Source organism: Pelecanus crispus, chromosome 8, assembly GCF_030463565.1.
Source record: "Pelecanus crispus isolate bPelCri1 chromosome 8, bPelCri1.pri, whole genome shotgun sequence".
NCBI lineage: Eukaryota > Metazoa > Chordata > Aves > Pelecaniformes > Pelecanidae > Pelecanus > Pelecanus crispus.
Window position 1 is genome coordinate 1,452,259 of NC_134650.1, and position 15,005 is coordinate 1,467,263.

Consider the following 15,005-nt stretch of genomic DNA (forward strand, 5'->3'; position numbering starts at 1 on the left):
GGTTTAAAAAAATATTTTCTATCTCTAATTTCTCTTGGAATAAACCAGTGTTTACTCCACTATTAAAGCTGGCCCAAAATGGGAACATTTCGTAAGCGTTTCAGCCAAATTTTTCTTTTTGGAAAGTTTTAATTAAAAAAAAAAAAATTCCACTAGCTCTCCTGTAAGAGCAATAACTCCTGCTTATGCTTTATTTTCCTTTCCTCCAGAAGACATCTTGTAAATACGTTTGCGTGGTACTTTTGTTCCCAATTACTCTCTAGGCAGTATATCCAAAAGCTCCTAAGCGCCTATGAAAAGGAATTCACTCCCGTCTCAGAATAACTTGAGCATCTGAAGAGCCGAAGGGGGACACCGCACCGCAAAGTTTTGTGGGGATAAGGGCCGGCAGCAGCTTGCTGGCGCAGAGGAGCCCTACAAACCTCTCGGCCCTCTTCATCCAACAGCTTAAAGCAGAAAACACGGGACAGTTTGGAGGCTTCACCCCTGCCCAAACAGCACCAGCCAGGCGATGTGCCCCGTGCGTCCCCGTGCCGCTTACGGAGAGCTTATAATCCCGGGAGATGAGCTGTACCGCACCCGCCCTAGAAATCAGGAAAAAAAAGATCGACTTCTCCCTTTTTTTTTCTTTTTTTTTCCCCAAGACAAAAGTCCAGTAAGTTTAATCACTGTGAAAGAAACGTAAAGAGGTCTGAGATTTCCGTTTCTCTCATTTCTAAGTGACACCACGAAGCGAACGAGAAGGCAGCCCAAGGCTCGGAGGGTGGTTGTGGACGCGAGTGTGTTTGCAAGCGCTTTTCTGTAACCAGTTTCAAATGTCCTTCGCTTCTCCCGTTACAGATAGTCTAAAAATATCAAATATAGATCTTTCCCTCATAATATTTTAAGATACTCTATTTATACATTAATTCTTTCAAAAATAAAAAGTGACACGTACAGCAATTCAGTCACTCGGAGTCTTTAAAATTATTACAAAAAGACACGACATCCATCCCCCAGCAGCGTGCGGCAGCGTCACTCCTGCACGGGAGGGTCTCTCCGCCGACGGGCTGGGGGTTCTTTCCCAATTTTCTATTACAAAATATAATCCGTCCAGCTCTCGATATGCCACCCGGCCAGCCCGGCTCTGCAGTCCCACAGGGCTCCTTCTCCCACCCTCCCCCTTAAAAATCACCCGGAAGGGCGAGGGATTTGCAAACTCGCTCTGCCCACCACTCGCCACATGTCCACGGAGGCACGAGCATCCTCTCCAGGGCAGGAGCAGCGGGCTGGCGGAGCCGAAGGGCTCGTCCTTTGTTTTCTGTAGACCATAGCTTGGCCACGCCAACAATAAATGTCCCGTGAGCATGGAAATAATTTACCTTGCACAACCAGTACTGCACAGACTTGGCACGGACAGACTACACGCCAGGCTTCAAGCAAGGAGACCACCTAAAAAGCGACGGTGGAGAGCGGCAAACGCAGCTCCAAAATGGCACATCAGCGGCCCGGGCATTCGCGAAAGCATGGATGTCTCTGTGCAATGTGCACTGGAACGTGGAGATACAAAACAGCCAGTCGAACAAAAGGAGTGGTATTTATCTGGAGCTGCATCTTGCTCTCCAGGAAGGAAACGCAGGCTGCACAGATCACAGATGTTTACCTCGCAAAAATCTAAAACTTTAAAAAAAAAAAAAAAAGTTTGAGAGGTTTGGTCCAAAATATTCTCCCCTCCACCGTGCTGATACCTGCTGAGTCCCGAGAGCTCCCGGCCGGTACCGTGCCCGCCCCGCGAGCCCGCCGAGCGTCTCGCTCTCGCCTGCAAGAGCAGAGCTGTGCTGCGGCACGGCAGGACGGCCGCCTCGCCAGCCCGCCAAGGGAAGCTCAGCCTCCTGCAAAGTGCCGCTGCAGACACAGCCTGTGGCTTGACGTCAGCCGAAAGCACCTCACCCCTTCCCCTGCCGCGGCGGCACGAGAAGGGGCTGGGTTGCTCCCCGGCTGCGCAGGAGAGCTTTGCTCCGGCTGGTCGGAAAGCGGGGAAGGGCCTGGGAGCAAAGGGCTCCTCGCTGCTGACTGCTCTTCCTCCAGCGGGGAGGCCGATGGGTCGGGGTCCCTCAGCTCCCGCCAACGCTCTTCCCAGCTGGCAGACAGTCTCGCTGCAGGCAGCGTCAGGCTCGGTGCCTCTCTCGTGCTGGTTCACACTTTGCAGGCTCGTCCCCTGCGGAGCACTCGGGCTGCGGCATGGAGCTGCTGCGTTGCTGGTTTTCTTTTTCTCTTTTTTTTTTTTTTGGATTGCTGCGAGGGCTCCCAGCTGGGACGTGGGCTTTGGGCATCGCCTGCCTCTGCTCGGGGCTGGAGGAGCCGCGCCATCTCCCCAGGACCGCTCTCCCCGCAGCCCCGGCACGCACCGCAGGAGGAGACACGTACGTTGTTATCCACACAAACATTCATCTCAGCGGGTTCGAGGAAGTCCTTTGCCCCGCGTCGCACAGTGGCGAGGAGCAAAATGGTCCGCAGGGCTCCCGCCAGCGGCTGCCATGGATACCATGTAAAGCTCAGCAGTGGCGCTTCTGATGCACGAAGTTATAGGAACTCGACGTAGTTCTCGGGGATTAATCCTGTCTTCCCGTTGAGGGTCCCTTCCAGCCAGCCGGGCTCCTGGGATGGATGAACTTGAGGAGAGAAGGAAAAGGCAGGTTACTACAGGAGGGGAATTACGGCGTAGAGGGTGTTGCTCTCTGCGTGCTGACAACGTCAGAGTTGCTCTTGGGAGAGAGAGCAAGGCCCTTAATTTGTGTTTATTTTAAAGTAAGGAAACGAATACGCTAAGGAGCTCAGAAGGCTGAGGTGCTCTCTCTGTCCGTGCCTGCTCGCTCGTGGGACTCCTCTACCCTCCCTTTAGAAAGTGTCAGAGCCCACACAGTGAAACCAGCACAAGGACCAGGGGAGCGGCACGCTCGGCTACGGCGTGGGTTTCCCAATACTAGCTGCTGCTGCTGAGCTGATGCAAGTGAAGCATCTGGGATAAAAACAGCGGCTCAAAACTTCCTCCAGATTGGGGCTAAAATCTCTTTGAAGTTCGAGAGAACGTGGTTAACTCCATCGCATCGTAACCCCGCACGTCCCAGCCTGGCCTTGGAGCGAGCTGAGAGAGAAAATGCATTAGCAAACACTCCCGGCAGGAAAGCAAACACTGCAATCTTATTTCTGCAACACGAGAAACCTGATCAGTCCTCAAAAGACTGAGGCTCGCTCTTTATTCAATCAACTACTGAAAATCTGCTGATTTTACAGGAATGAGGGTTATGCCAAGGCAGGCAGAGGAATATTCCCTGCACCTCCCACAATGAATGGCGGCAAGTCAGTATTTCAGGGCTCCCCGAGTTCCCTGTGACTCTGCGGGTCTGCTCGCTTGCACGTTGTCCGGCATCAACTGCGAGAGCGAAGCGAGTCCCTGCCCGCTCCCCCGCCCCGTCCTGCCCTCCTCGCTGCTCCCCGCGTCTCCGTCCGCACACCCTCCTGCCCCAGCTCACCCTCACTCAGCTGGGGGGGTGAAATGCGTTGCAAATTCACATTTCGGTACAAACGTGACCGTGTTTCTTGGGTGCACCCAGAAACGGCACCGAGCACCGCGCGGGGTCCACGTCCCCCCGGAGCAGAGCCGCGGGGACGGGCTCTGCGCACGCAGCCAGCCTCCGGCCCGCCTGCCAGGTACGGGCCACGCCAAGGCTGCGGCAGAGTCAGAGCGAAAAGAAATGTTCACCAACAGAGTCTTTTCTGCATTCAGTGGCAACCTGGGGTGTTCTGCTTATCAAACCGGCAGAGCACCGGAGCGCGGGGGAGCAGGGTCCAGGCTCCTCGGCCTGCCTCCTCTCCTGCTGCAGCCCCGTCTGTGGCAGGGTGGCCCTTTTCGCTGCAAAAGTCACGACTGACATTGACCGCTGAGAAAGATTCAGAAAGACAAAAGCGCTTTAAGTCCGAACACCTCCACGCTTTGGGAGAGACCAGTCCTCACCAGCGTGGCAAAGTCCATCACTACTGGGTACGCCGGCAGAGGAATGCTGTACGTGGTAACGTAGTAATGAAAAATAATTCAAACCACAAATTCAGAAAACAAACTCGTTTGAAGAATCATAGAATCATAGAATCATTTAGGTTGGAAAAGACCTTTAAGATCATCCAGTCCAACCATTAACCCACACTACCAAGTCTACTCAAAGCCAATCAAGGGTAGACTAGACTGAACCATGTCCCAAAGTGCCACTTCTACCCATTTTTTGAACACTTAAGAGCCACAGTGTTCTGGCTCCTAGATGAAAATGTTTACCATCCTCAGGTTTCACTTGTGCCAACTTCTTTTGCCATGCCCACACCCTCTCATGCCCAAGGCTTGGGGCTTTTCCACCACCCCAGGCTCAGGCAGCCTGCTCAGAGGACAAATGTCCCCTGCACCCTGCGCGGAGACCCCCCGGGGGCAACCCTGCCTTGAAAGCTGCGGGGTTACCTCCCTTTGGGGGGAGCAATGGCTTCACAGAGCCCCGCCAGCAGACAGGGGCCATCGAGAAAAGGAAGGGGAAGCGGGGTGTGTGTCTGTGTGTGTCTGTGCCTTCAGCCCTCAGGTCTCAGCAAACGAGCTGGGAAAGTGCTTTAACAGAAAGTCACGTGAGTTCCAGCTACTGCTTTTGCCTTAAAAAATCACTTACGTCCCCAAGACAGCCATCTGTTTCTGCGGAGGTACGGTCAGATAGAGCAGAGCACACGAGCAGACGGAGGGGAACGTCGTTCTCTGCTACAGAATTAGAGCACAAACGCAACACAACCTTCCTAATGGAGCGCAAAACTTCAGCACCTGCCCGCGGCGGCTCAGGTGGGGGGTTCATCGCTCCAGAATAAGGAGTTTTCCATTTCAGGGGTGATTGCTAGTTAAAACCACACATGAGCACCCCTCTCCTGACCCGTGACTCTCACCCTCCCCGCTCTCAGGCCTCCACGGACCCAGGACGTCCCTCCCATTTATAGAATCATAGAATCATAGAATCGTTTAGGTTGGAAAAGACCTTTAAGATCATCCAGTCCAACCATTAACCTACACTACCAAGTCCACTCTAAACCAATCAAGGGCAGACCAGACTGAACCATGTCCCCAAGTGCCACCTCTGCCCGTTTTTTGAACACTTCCAGGGATGGGGACTCCCCCACCTCTCCGGGCAGCCTGTTCCAATGCTGGACCACCCTTTCCGTAAAGAAATTTTTCCTAATTTCCAACCTAAACCTCTCCTGGCGCAGCTTAAGCCCATTTCCTCTCATCCTATCGCTAACTTTAGCGTCGCAAGGGCACGCAACGACTGAGTGCACAAGTTCTGCTGGAAAATCCAGGTTTCACGTAGCTAAAGGGAACGACGCGACGGCATTCAAATGGACCTCTCAAAGCATGCTGGTATTTATCACGCGGATGCCGCTCGGTGTGGGTAACAGCACCCCAATCTCCCAGTCGGACCGAGACGCTGCTGTGCCATGCGCAACCTCAGAGAACCTTAAAGTCAAAGAAGAACCTGCCTCTAAGTAATTCCAAGATCCATTTGCTTTCGCTGGGTTTTATTAAATCCCTTCATCATCATAATATTTCTACCAAGCAGTGCTGTTCCTAACTCGCTTCCCCCAGCTAACGTGAGCCTCGGCTACGCTGCTAAGTGATTAGAACATGCTGTATATTTTTTCCCTTGAATAATCCATTGATTTTTATCTAGCAAACACAGTGTATTTAATTCAAACTTGTTCCCCTCCTAGCTGCTCTAATTCCCACGGGCTCTCAAAGGGGAGATCATGTTTATTTATAAGATATCTATGGAGCTGCTTAGGAAAAGTATTTTCTTTAATTCACATGTATTCATTCTCTTCCCCTTTCTGCTATATTCTCATCTATATCCCAGGGCAAAACCAGCGCATGTGGTAGCAGTTTCCCAAATGACAATGCTTAACATATAAAAGCCAAGAACTACTTGGAAAGTAGTAAAAAAGGCTTTTCTTTACTTTGGGATCATATCTCAAACAGAGCTGCTTATCCAGGGGGCACAGTCTCTTTCCCTTGATGCAGGAAACAGAAAGTCTGTGTTCATTAACATCCCCTCCAAAAATCTGACTAACCAGAGCCCACCTACTCCAGCTCTCAGTATCCAGAGGGGAAAAGCGCACGTTACTTTTCCATCACCTCCTGCATGAAACATTACGGCAACTGCATAGAATATTTCTGGTGCCGATACTTGGAAACTCATCTCTCCTACCCAGAAGACAGTTGCGGAATGGCTCTGTATAGGGTCACCCACTCACCAGTTTCTCTCTTACATTTCGATTACGGGTCCGTGCCCACGGGAGGGACGCGGCGAGGTCAGGCAGCCCCGCGCAGCCCACAGCTCGGGCACGCGGGGGTCTGCGCGGTCCCACCTCGCTCTGCCGGCAGCGCTGCCTGCTGCGGCACAGACGGCGTGCCGCGTATCGCTGCGGGAAGGAGCCGGGGCACGCGTGCCGCAAGGTCTCGAGTAACTTCAGCGAGCAGCTGGAGTGGCGGGCGGCTGCCAGGAAGGCAAACAGTGCGGGCAGCTGGGGTCAGCACCAGGCACCGCTCCGTGCTCCGCTGCCTGCCGCTGACCTAGCGTGGCACAAAGGTGACACCGTGCCTCACCAAACTTCTTTTATTTTCTACTTTATACTCCCAAGTGTAGCCTGGAGAACCGCTGCACGCCCTCCGTGCAAGGCTGCACCTTCCCGTACCAACGCGCCCAAACGCAGCCCTGATCTAGACGAACGTGGTCGCCCACGCGTGCCCTCGCCCCGCGCCCTGCGGATGCGCGGCCACGTCCGCTGCCGGGGCCAGAACACCCGTCACCCCGGCCCGGACACCATGGGCACGGGCAGCGCGATGAGCGGGACGCGGAGCGGGACCCGCTGACCCAGGCTGGAGGCGGCAAAGCCGACATCTCTGCCGGAGCGATCTCCCGCGCTCTGCTCCGGGGGAGAGGAGGGGAATCCCACCTATACACCCCTCCTATTTTACACGTCTGCTTTAGGATGAAATAAATCAGGATCTCGAAAAGCCAGTTTTCACACTGATCCTAAAGAGGGCTGGATGATCAGCTGTTTTCAGCACGGATACAAGGAGTAAGGCAAGATACACCTTGGATTTAATGCCTGTGTTTCAAGTATTTCTGCTTTCTTCTTCCATGGGGTTTCTAGTGGTGGAAACAGGACAGTCGTTAGACATAGCACTGAAAGGAAACCCATGAACTGAAAATCCAAATCACTCCCTGGGTCACAGGAGGAAAACCAGTAATTTGCAAAACTCAGCACTAAAATAAATAACAGCCAAGTGTCCTTCTCTGTAGCTTTATTCGTACTGCTGTTAACACCGGCTCTGTAGCATCTCGCACGTACGTTATGCGAAACGAGAGATGCTGTTCCGGAGCAATGTCCATTCTGAAGCAAAGGGCAAGGCTCCTGCCTGTCTACCGCCCAGGCTAAGAGCAGCCCTTGGCACCGCTTCCTGCCGCGCTTCCCCGGCAGGCGAGGTGGGCGGCTGCCAACGACAGGCAATGCCGCGCTCGTTAGAAGGAAGCTAATTTGGTGGTGTGTTGCAAACGCCCCGGTACGTCCCCTCGCCCTCCCACCGTGCTCTGCTCTTGCTCTGCAGCAAACCCTGCTCCGGGCTCAGCTCCGGGGAAGCCCAGTGCTGGGCATGGAGCAAGTGCAGCTCCCACAGCAGCGGCGCAGCTCTCGCGATCCCGCTTTCCCAGCGTGCCGGGAACCGCAGCCCGAACGTCGCGCTGAAAAATGAGCCCAGCCCATCCCACCCCCGCGGCGTGCCCGGCGCTGCCCCGTGCCCTCCCTCCGGGTCAGGCACTCACCGTTATCAAACACGGTGCCTGCCGTGAAGGAGAGCTCCGAGTCGTGTTCTGCTTTACAGGCGTACAAAGCTCGGGCTTTCCGCAGCGGTGAGCTGCAAAAAGAAAGCATTTATTGGTATAAAATATACTCTACTCATACACAACGGCGCTCCCCTCCCCACTGCGTCCGAGGGGTCCATGTGAGTGGCACATGTTGAAGAGGGGTCCAAGGACCTGTACCCCTCTGAGAGGGTCCGAGGTTATGCTGCCTGGGGGAAGAGTGAGGAAGACGCCAGAGGAGGCTGAAGGCTCTCGGGGATGAGCCCCCAATTTTCACTGCACTGCAAATCCCAGTCCGAGCCCAGCTGGCACTGCCAGGACCAGAGCCCGTGCCCGGTGCCCACGCAGCGGGCAGCCCGGGGCCAGGGCTCCCTGGGAGAGCTCGAGGTGCTAGGCTGGAGGAGCACGGTGGGGAGCTGGAAATGTTTTGCGAGTCTCTGAAGGGCCGTGACTGACTGCAGGGCTGGCGCGGAGCGAAGGCAGGCAGCAGGAGCCCACCGGCCCCGCTCACTGCCAAAGCCATCGCTCTCCGAGTGCAGCTGCAACCACGAGGAGAATTGTGCAAGGAAGAATTAGCGCCTGGGGAAGGGTATTTCAAAACAGAAAAACAAGGAGGTCCGTGAGGAATTTGCTGCACTTCTTTAGAGGCTGTACCTGAAGATAAAAAAGATTTAACAACCATTAGATTTTACTGGGGAAGTGTCAGCGTGCCCACGCGGCGGGGGAGTGAATTAGAGCAGAGAGAGCAAGAAATGGAGCAAATTGCCAGCAGACGCAGGGAGAAAATGAAGGACCTCAGGGCCTCACCGGCAAAGCGCAGGCACGCAGAGCTCTCCCCCGCGCCCGGAGCCTCCCACCCACCCTCGCTGGGCTTGGGCTCGAGGAAGGCTGGCGGGCCACCGCCGGGCCACCGCGATGGTGCAAAGCAGCCCTGGCACCGGGCCACCCAACCAGCCCGCCGCATCCAGCACCGCAGCAGGCTGCTCGGCTACAGTATGGCCAAGCAAAGTGATGGAAACGGCCCCAGGGGCTGCTGGGGTAATGAACAAGGGACCACCAGTTCCCAGTTCAGCGCTTTCACCAACTTTTATCTTTCTGAGGACTTGAACTTATTCTGAATTCTCTCCGAGTGAGCCCAGGGAAGCGGCACGCTTTCACCTCGTGGTAAAAGCGGTTCACCTTCACACAGAAACCACAAACCGGGGAAGCTGTGAATGGTTTTGGTTTTTCTGTGAAGAGAGCCCTGAAGCAGAGGTCTCTCCTCTCCAAATTCCAGCTGCCTGACATGAGCAGCCACCAAACACTTAAAAAACCAGGATAGGCAAACACTCATCCTGCTCCAGAGAGGGTCCTTTGCTGCCGGGGAGGCACCATTCACGCACAGCGCTTGGGGAGACTGTCAGATGAAAAAAAGGTATTTTGGGGCTTATTACCTTGAATTATTCAAGCTGTTGTTTCTCTCCCCACAAAATGACCTCTGCAGTCCAGCGTCCCCACGGCCCCAGCCTGCCCCTTCGCTCGCCAGCTGCTCTCCGGGCTGCGACTGCACCCTTCGGAGCCCTGCAGGGCTTTCAGGGACTGAAACGCCGGACCCCAGCAATCGCTCACGTTAGGTTTCTGCCTCCGAGCATGGCACGAGGCCAGCAAAGCACTCAGGAGTTTCAGCCATCTGCCCTTGTGCAGTTTCAGGGATGACGAGCCTCTCTTCCCCCCAGAGGAGGAAGGCTGCTCGGATGGTATTACGCCATTGTCAGCCTCTGCAGGCGCGTAGCAAAACAAATAAATAACCCTGCCAAGCAGGCAGCCGTTGTACAGGCAGCATTTGTGCGGCTGTAGGTGTGGGGGAAGAGCTGGGTCTGTGCCTGTAACGAGCAAGCAGGTTTGACACGTCTCCCTCGGAGGGATGGCCGCCCCGGCCCCGCGCCTGCGTCTGCCAAGGGGCTGGGAGCCGTGCTGTGCTCCACCGTGCCAGGGGTGGGCTCGGAGGGGAGAAGTCCTGTCCGAGGGCACCCCGCACACGGACCAGAGGCGATGCTGCCCTGGCTTCCCCCGTGGGAGCACCCCCCGGTATCTGCAGCACAGGCTCTGAACGCTGCCCGCGGTGCGCTCACTGCACGACTGCGTCTCCGGTGCCAAAAGCCACGGGACCCCCAGGCAGCACCCGCTCCCGCTGCGCAGCAGCCGGCAGCATGTCGCACCCCGGGGCGCGGGGGACGCGTGCATCCTCCTGCCCCACGGCACCGGCGTGCAGCACAGCCCGACCTGCTGCTCCAGGGTCCCGCTGGAAACCTTCCGTTTGTCCGTCTGTAACTTGCAGCACTGATTTACCCAGCGATGCCCAAGCACCTGAGACACGGGCGCACAGCAGGCAAACGTCTGCGTTGCAACCATGCCCTTTATCCTCCTTAGATTCCAGAAAAGAAAAGGGAAGTGGCCAGAAAATGAGGTCTCACAGCATTTTACAAAGGCTTGCTATTCCTCGCAGCCCCCGGGAAGGCAGCACGCGTCTTACCTGTTGCAGAGAGGAGTAAAGCGAACCGCAGGCAGCTAAAGTGGCTGGGCAAAACCACAGAAACCACCAGGCGCCTGCCAAGGGGCTGAAAGGGAGGATTCAAAAGGCCTCCCCCGGGGCAGGAGACATTTGAAAGCTCCTCTCTTGTTGAGTGCAGATAGCTGCATTGGGGGAGTTTGAGCAGGATGCAAAGGGAAAAGGAAAGTGAAGTGGGGGAAACTGAGTAAATTAAACACAAAATAGCAAAAGCAACAAAAAGCAAAGCGAATTGTGCAACAGACCTGATGGGGGATGAGTCGCTGGACGTAGAGGAGGTGGGCATAGGACTTGATGGCGCGGAGAACATGGGCCAGGACGGTGAGAGGGGTGACGTTGGGCTTGGATTCTGAGGGCTGCAAGACATAACCAGATACCTTATCAACGTGCAACCACAGAAACAAACAGCAACCGAGAGACAGTCAGACGACATCCGACGATAGCGAGTGCCTTGGGAATATTCAGAGCATGAGACACAGCTACGAAATGAAGTGCCAAGACCTTGGGAAATGTTTCAAGGCCAGATCTGCATTTCTCTGGACAACAAGAGCTGGATCTTCCAATTAACCCCTGCTCCATCATCCCATCCAGCGAGCCCAACACCCCGCTGGCAGCCCAGCCACTTACCTGCCTTATTTCCCCCACCGCTGCCAGAAATAGTTGATGGTATTTCTGGACGTTAATGATGCCTGTGAGCAGCCTCCATGCCCCTTTTGCATGTCAGTTGTTGCGGTGTCAGAATCTGGGCCCCGATCCATGGTGCCCGGCCACGACCGCCTGTTTACATTTCTAACCAAACGGGTCTCGGAGGCTGGGAGCCCAGAGGAGTTTGTTATCTACAGGACGGAGCCAGCCAGGGTTGGTGTTTCCATGCTATCATCCATCTGAAGGCTACTACCAGGAGAAAATCTCCAGCCCACACCACCCCGCAAGGGTCAGCTGCATCGGAGAGCTGTGCTGGGACCCCAGCGCGAGCCGGCCGCCTTACAGGTCATGCAAATGGCTTGCATCGAGGTGACCAGGGCTCCTGCCGTGCTTATACAATCAGCACTATAAAAATGTCATTGATTTGTTTCCCACATTTTACACTGAAGAACTCCCCCTCATGCAAACTGCTCTCGATTCCTCACTTTTAAGCTACTGCTGCCAGCTGAAGTTGAATCAAGTCACTGAACTAGTAAATGTGCGCAGAAGTCAAGTGAGAAGTGTTTGGTTCCTTCAAAACTGTTTGATTTAGGTCATTCTCAGGTTCACCAAAAAGCAATTATTGTAGTAAAATACCAGTTTGAGTCTGATTCATCTTCTACTGCTTCTACGCTTATCAACTCCTCTGTATTCTCTGTCTAATTCAGATTGTAAAATCCGACCCTGATAGAACACCAGAAAAACCTCTCTGCGCTGAAAATGCCTCTGTAAAAACAAGAAGTTTTGTAAAAGCATCATGATTTATGGGTTTTTTCCTGAGAGAGGGATGGTACCGCCGATCACACAGGTCTGTGATGAGGTGGGGATAGGGTGCAACCCCATGGGCAACCCCTGGGCCATCCCCATCCCTGTCGCCATCCTCATCCTCATCCCTGAGCTGGGGGCTCCCGAGGGAGAGGGAAGGGAAGGGATACAGGGCGAGGAGGGGCTCCAGAGCATGCAGGAACAGCGCTTTATGGGTCCCACCAAACCAAATGGATGTTGGAGGGAGGGAAAGGGCTGCACCAGGACCAACAGCGTGACAGCAGCCATCGCTTCATCTCACCTCCCTCGTCTCGGGAAACTGGCGCTTCTCCGAGGGGAATGGGATGAAGTTGCTGAGCTGCCTTCTGACAGCACCAGGGTAAGTCCCGAAGTGGAGGGAAAGGTGGTCCACGTGCAGAGAGGGACACAGCCCTCCCTCTCAGCTCCAGGCTGTAAATATAATTCATTTCAAATACCTTTCTGGGATTATAAAAAAGTTTTCTGGATATGTTTAAGTCAGATTTCCTCTTGTCACTGATGTGCCTCCTCCACGCTCGAGGAGAAGCCTTCTGAGGAGCATGGCTTGGACCAGTAGCCAACTTCAAAAAAACCCCCCAACCTCCAAAAAGGATGAAAGCAACCCCCTCCCCTCCAGAGGGACCCAAAGGAGCGTGGCAGCACCCGCGCATACACAGCGGGCCGAAGCACGGCCAGGGGAGCCGACGCTGCCTCTTAAACCTTTAATGAAAAGACAAAGGCTCTGTAAAAAGGGTAATGGGTTAACCCACAACCCTTCAATACCTATTAGATCACAGCAGCACAACTTCATTGCTTCAGCCCCCGGCTTCTGCTCCTTAAGCCCAGAATGAAATGTTTCATATATTAACAGCAAAGAGAATATAACAAACATTTTTCTTCCATTTCAAGCTGAATGCAAAACCTCAACCTCTATTATTTAAAAGAACCAACCTCCCCCAACATCCAAGAGGGTCTCCAGGAAATACTTGTGATTAATCTCGAATTTTGCGTTTTCTTGTCATTTTCTTCCGCTCAGTCTGAGTTACAGTTTAGCACCTTAAAACTAAGATGGCACTCTTGGCACACCAGCTTCCCTCCAGTTCATGCGTCTGTGCAAGCAACACCCTGACGCCTTCCTCGCCTGCACCAGGCTCATCTCTGGGTATCGGGGTCTTCCACCAGCGCCAGCGCTTGCCCAGAGGCCGGTGGCTCTCGCCGGCGGTTCCTGCGTGCCCTTCCACGTGCCCATGAGCGAAGCTGGCAGCCGGCGCTCCCTGGCATTCTCTGATGGTGACAACTCAAAATTGAAAGGATAGGTCTGTGGATTTGGTCCAATTTCTAGGGGGAAGGAGGTGTCCATGTCATAAATATCACCACCGCAATGGCACCTAGAGGACACTAAAGAAGGTTAAATTGTTGGCCTCAACTACTCTGAGGTCCGTATCTGCTTAAGGCCAAACTCTTGGCTTCTTTACTCCTCGCAGGAGCTGTGTCACTGAATTCAAAAGAAACTAAGGATTTCCCTTCATAATTACGGGCAACACCTTTATTACACCAGAGGATTACATGCATATAGAAATGAGATACAGCGGTGCATCACAACTTTCACAGGAGGGCTGTAAAACAGGGAACATTCATAGGCAGACTATTAACAGAAATCCTCAAAATGTTCTCCTCATAATTATCACTATTTAAGAACAATATTTTTGCATTTTTCTATCATCAAAATTGTCAGTCTTTGGAAAAATTAGTAATTACCTGTATTACTCGGTCTTCAACAAATCTGTTAGACATTGGTACTTACCATGTATTAAATCTATTTCCAACTTTAAACAGAAGGAGGTGCTACAAAGACCACCAAGTTAGCCCAAATTGCAGAAATGAACCCTTCAAGCACCTGTTCTTGCTGCTTCTTTTGCTTTCTAGCAGGCGTAGTTGTCTGGCCATTTGTGATGATGTCCTACCCACCCTTAACGCAACAAGCTATCTAGCACATAATGGCAGGTAATTCTGTGTTATTTTTCCTGTGCATAAGCATGCTTCTGCCCTCTAATGGAGAGAGCACGTTAGGTGCATTTGGAGACATGGCGAGTGCTCTCCTCTGGGCAGCAGGAACTAGAACATTTCCTCCACCGTTAGTACTGCAAGAAGAACCGGTATTTTGGAAGCTGGAGCCCGTTGGTTGCAATACCTGTATGCAATGTTCTCTTGCTCTGTACAGCTAAGCTACTGTAGCGAGCCTCCAAGACGGTACAAGTCTGCAGGGCAAATGGAATATGAATGCATGGGTTTATCACCTGGAAGGCAGAGGACCTGCTAGGAATGCCTTTTGTCTTACCACGGCCTCTCACCATTCACGTAGACTCTTCCATCCTGGTGATCTCAAAAAGCTCTTCATCAAACACACGTTACCTGCTCCGTGCGTGGATTTTCTATAGGCAAGGAGTGTTCCCTTGGGAAGCAGACCTCCTGGCCTCCAGCCCCCGGCTCGAGCGAGCTTCCTCTCCACTGAACTGTCTGCAGGGTAGGATGAGTCCTAAGACAGCTTAGACACCTCCAGTCTTCTCGCTGGTTACAAACCCAGCAGGCAGCAGTCTAATGGACTGCAAAGGCCCCGTGTCTGGGTAGGAGAGAGCAAACGAATGGCACAGCGCTGCCCTTCTCAAAGAGGAGCTTGGCCCATGGTCAAGGTGGGCCTTGGATGGGGTGATGAGCTGGTGACCAAAACGTGGCTGGGCTTGTTCCCTTGAGAGCAGCCACCGACACCCACCAGCCCTCCCGCCATAGCTCCCACCTCCTCTGCGGGCAGCAGGCTCCAGGTGCAAGAGGACATCTCGCTGGGTGTGCCAGCAATGGCGTGCCTGCAGCGCGGGACGGCCACCGCCTCCGCCACCGACCCCAGTCCTCCTCACTGCACGACAGAAGGAACATCCGACTGCACAGGACTCTGGGACTAGAAATTCCCAATGCGCTTTTTGGGATGAAATAATTTTCAAAGAATGCAGCTCTCGATACTTGTAAGGTTGTCTCTGTCATCGCTCCACCAACTGCGTGGTCTGCTACACTAACTACAG

The 15,005-nt window shown here is 53.8% G+C and overlaps 1 protein-coding gene across 1 annotated transcript in view; it reads right to left on the bottom strand.

Moving 5' to 3' along the window:
- Positions 1 to 2,562: 2,562 nt before the first annotated feature.
- ARHGAP26 (Rho GTPase activating protein 26) overlaps positions 2,563 to 15,005 on the bottom strand; it is a 152,840-nt gene continuing 140,397 nt past the window's right edge. The window contains exons 21-23 of the mRNA XM_075714892.1: positions 10,710 to 10,820; positions 7,878 to 7,969; positions 2,563 to 2,651 (exon numbers count right to left, since the gene is read on the bottom strand). Of these exons, the coding sequence (XP_075571007.1) occupies positions 2,563 to 2,651; positions 7,878 to 7,969; positions 10,710 to 10,820 (292 nt within the window). The remainder of the gene's footprint in view (positions 2,652 to 7,877; positions 7,970 to 10,709; positions 10,821 to 15,005) is intronic.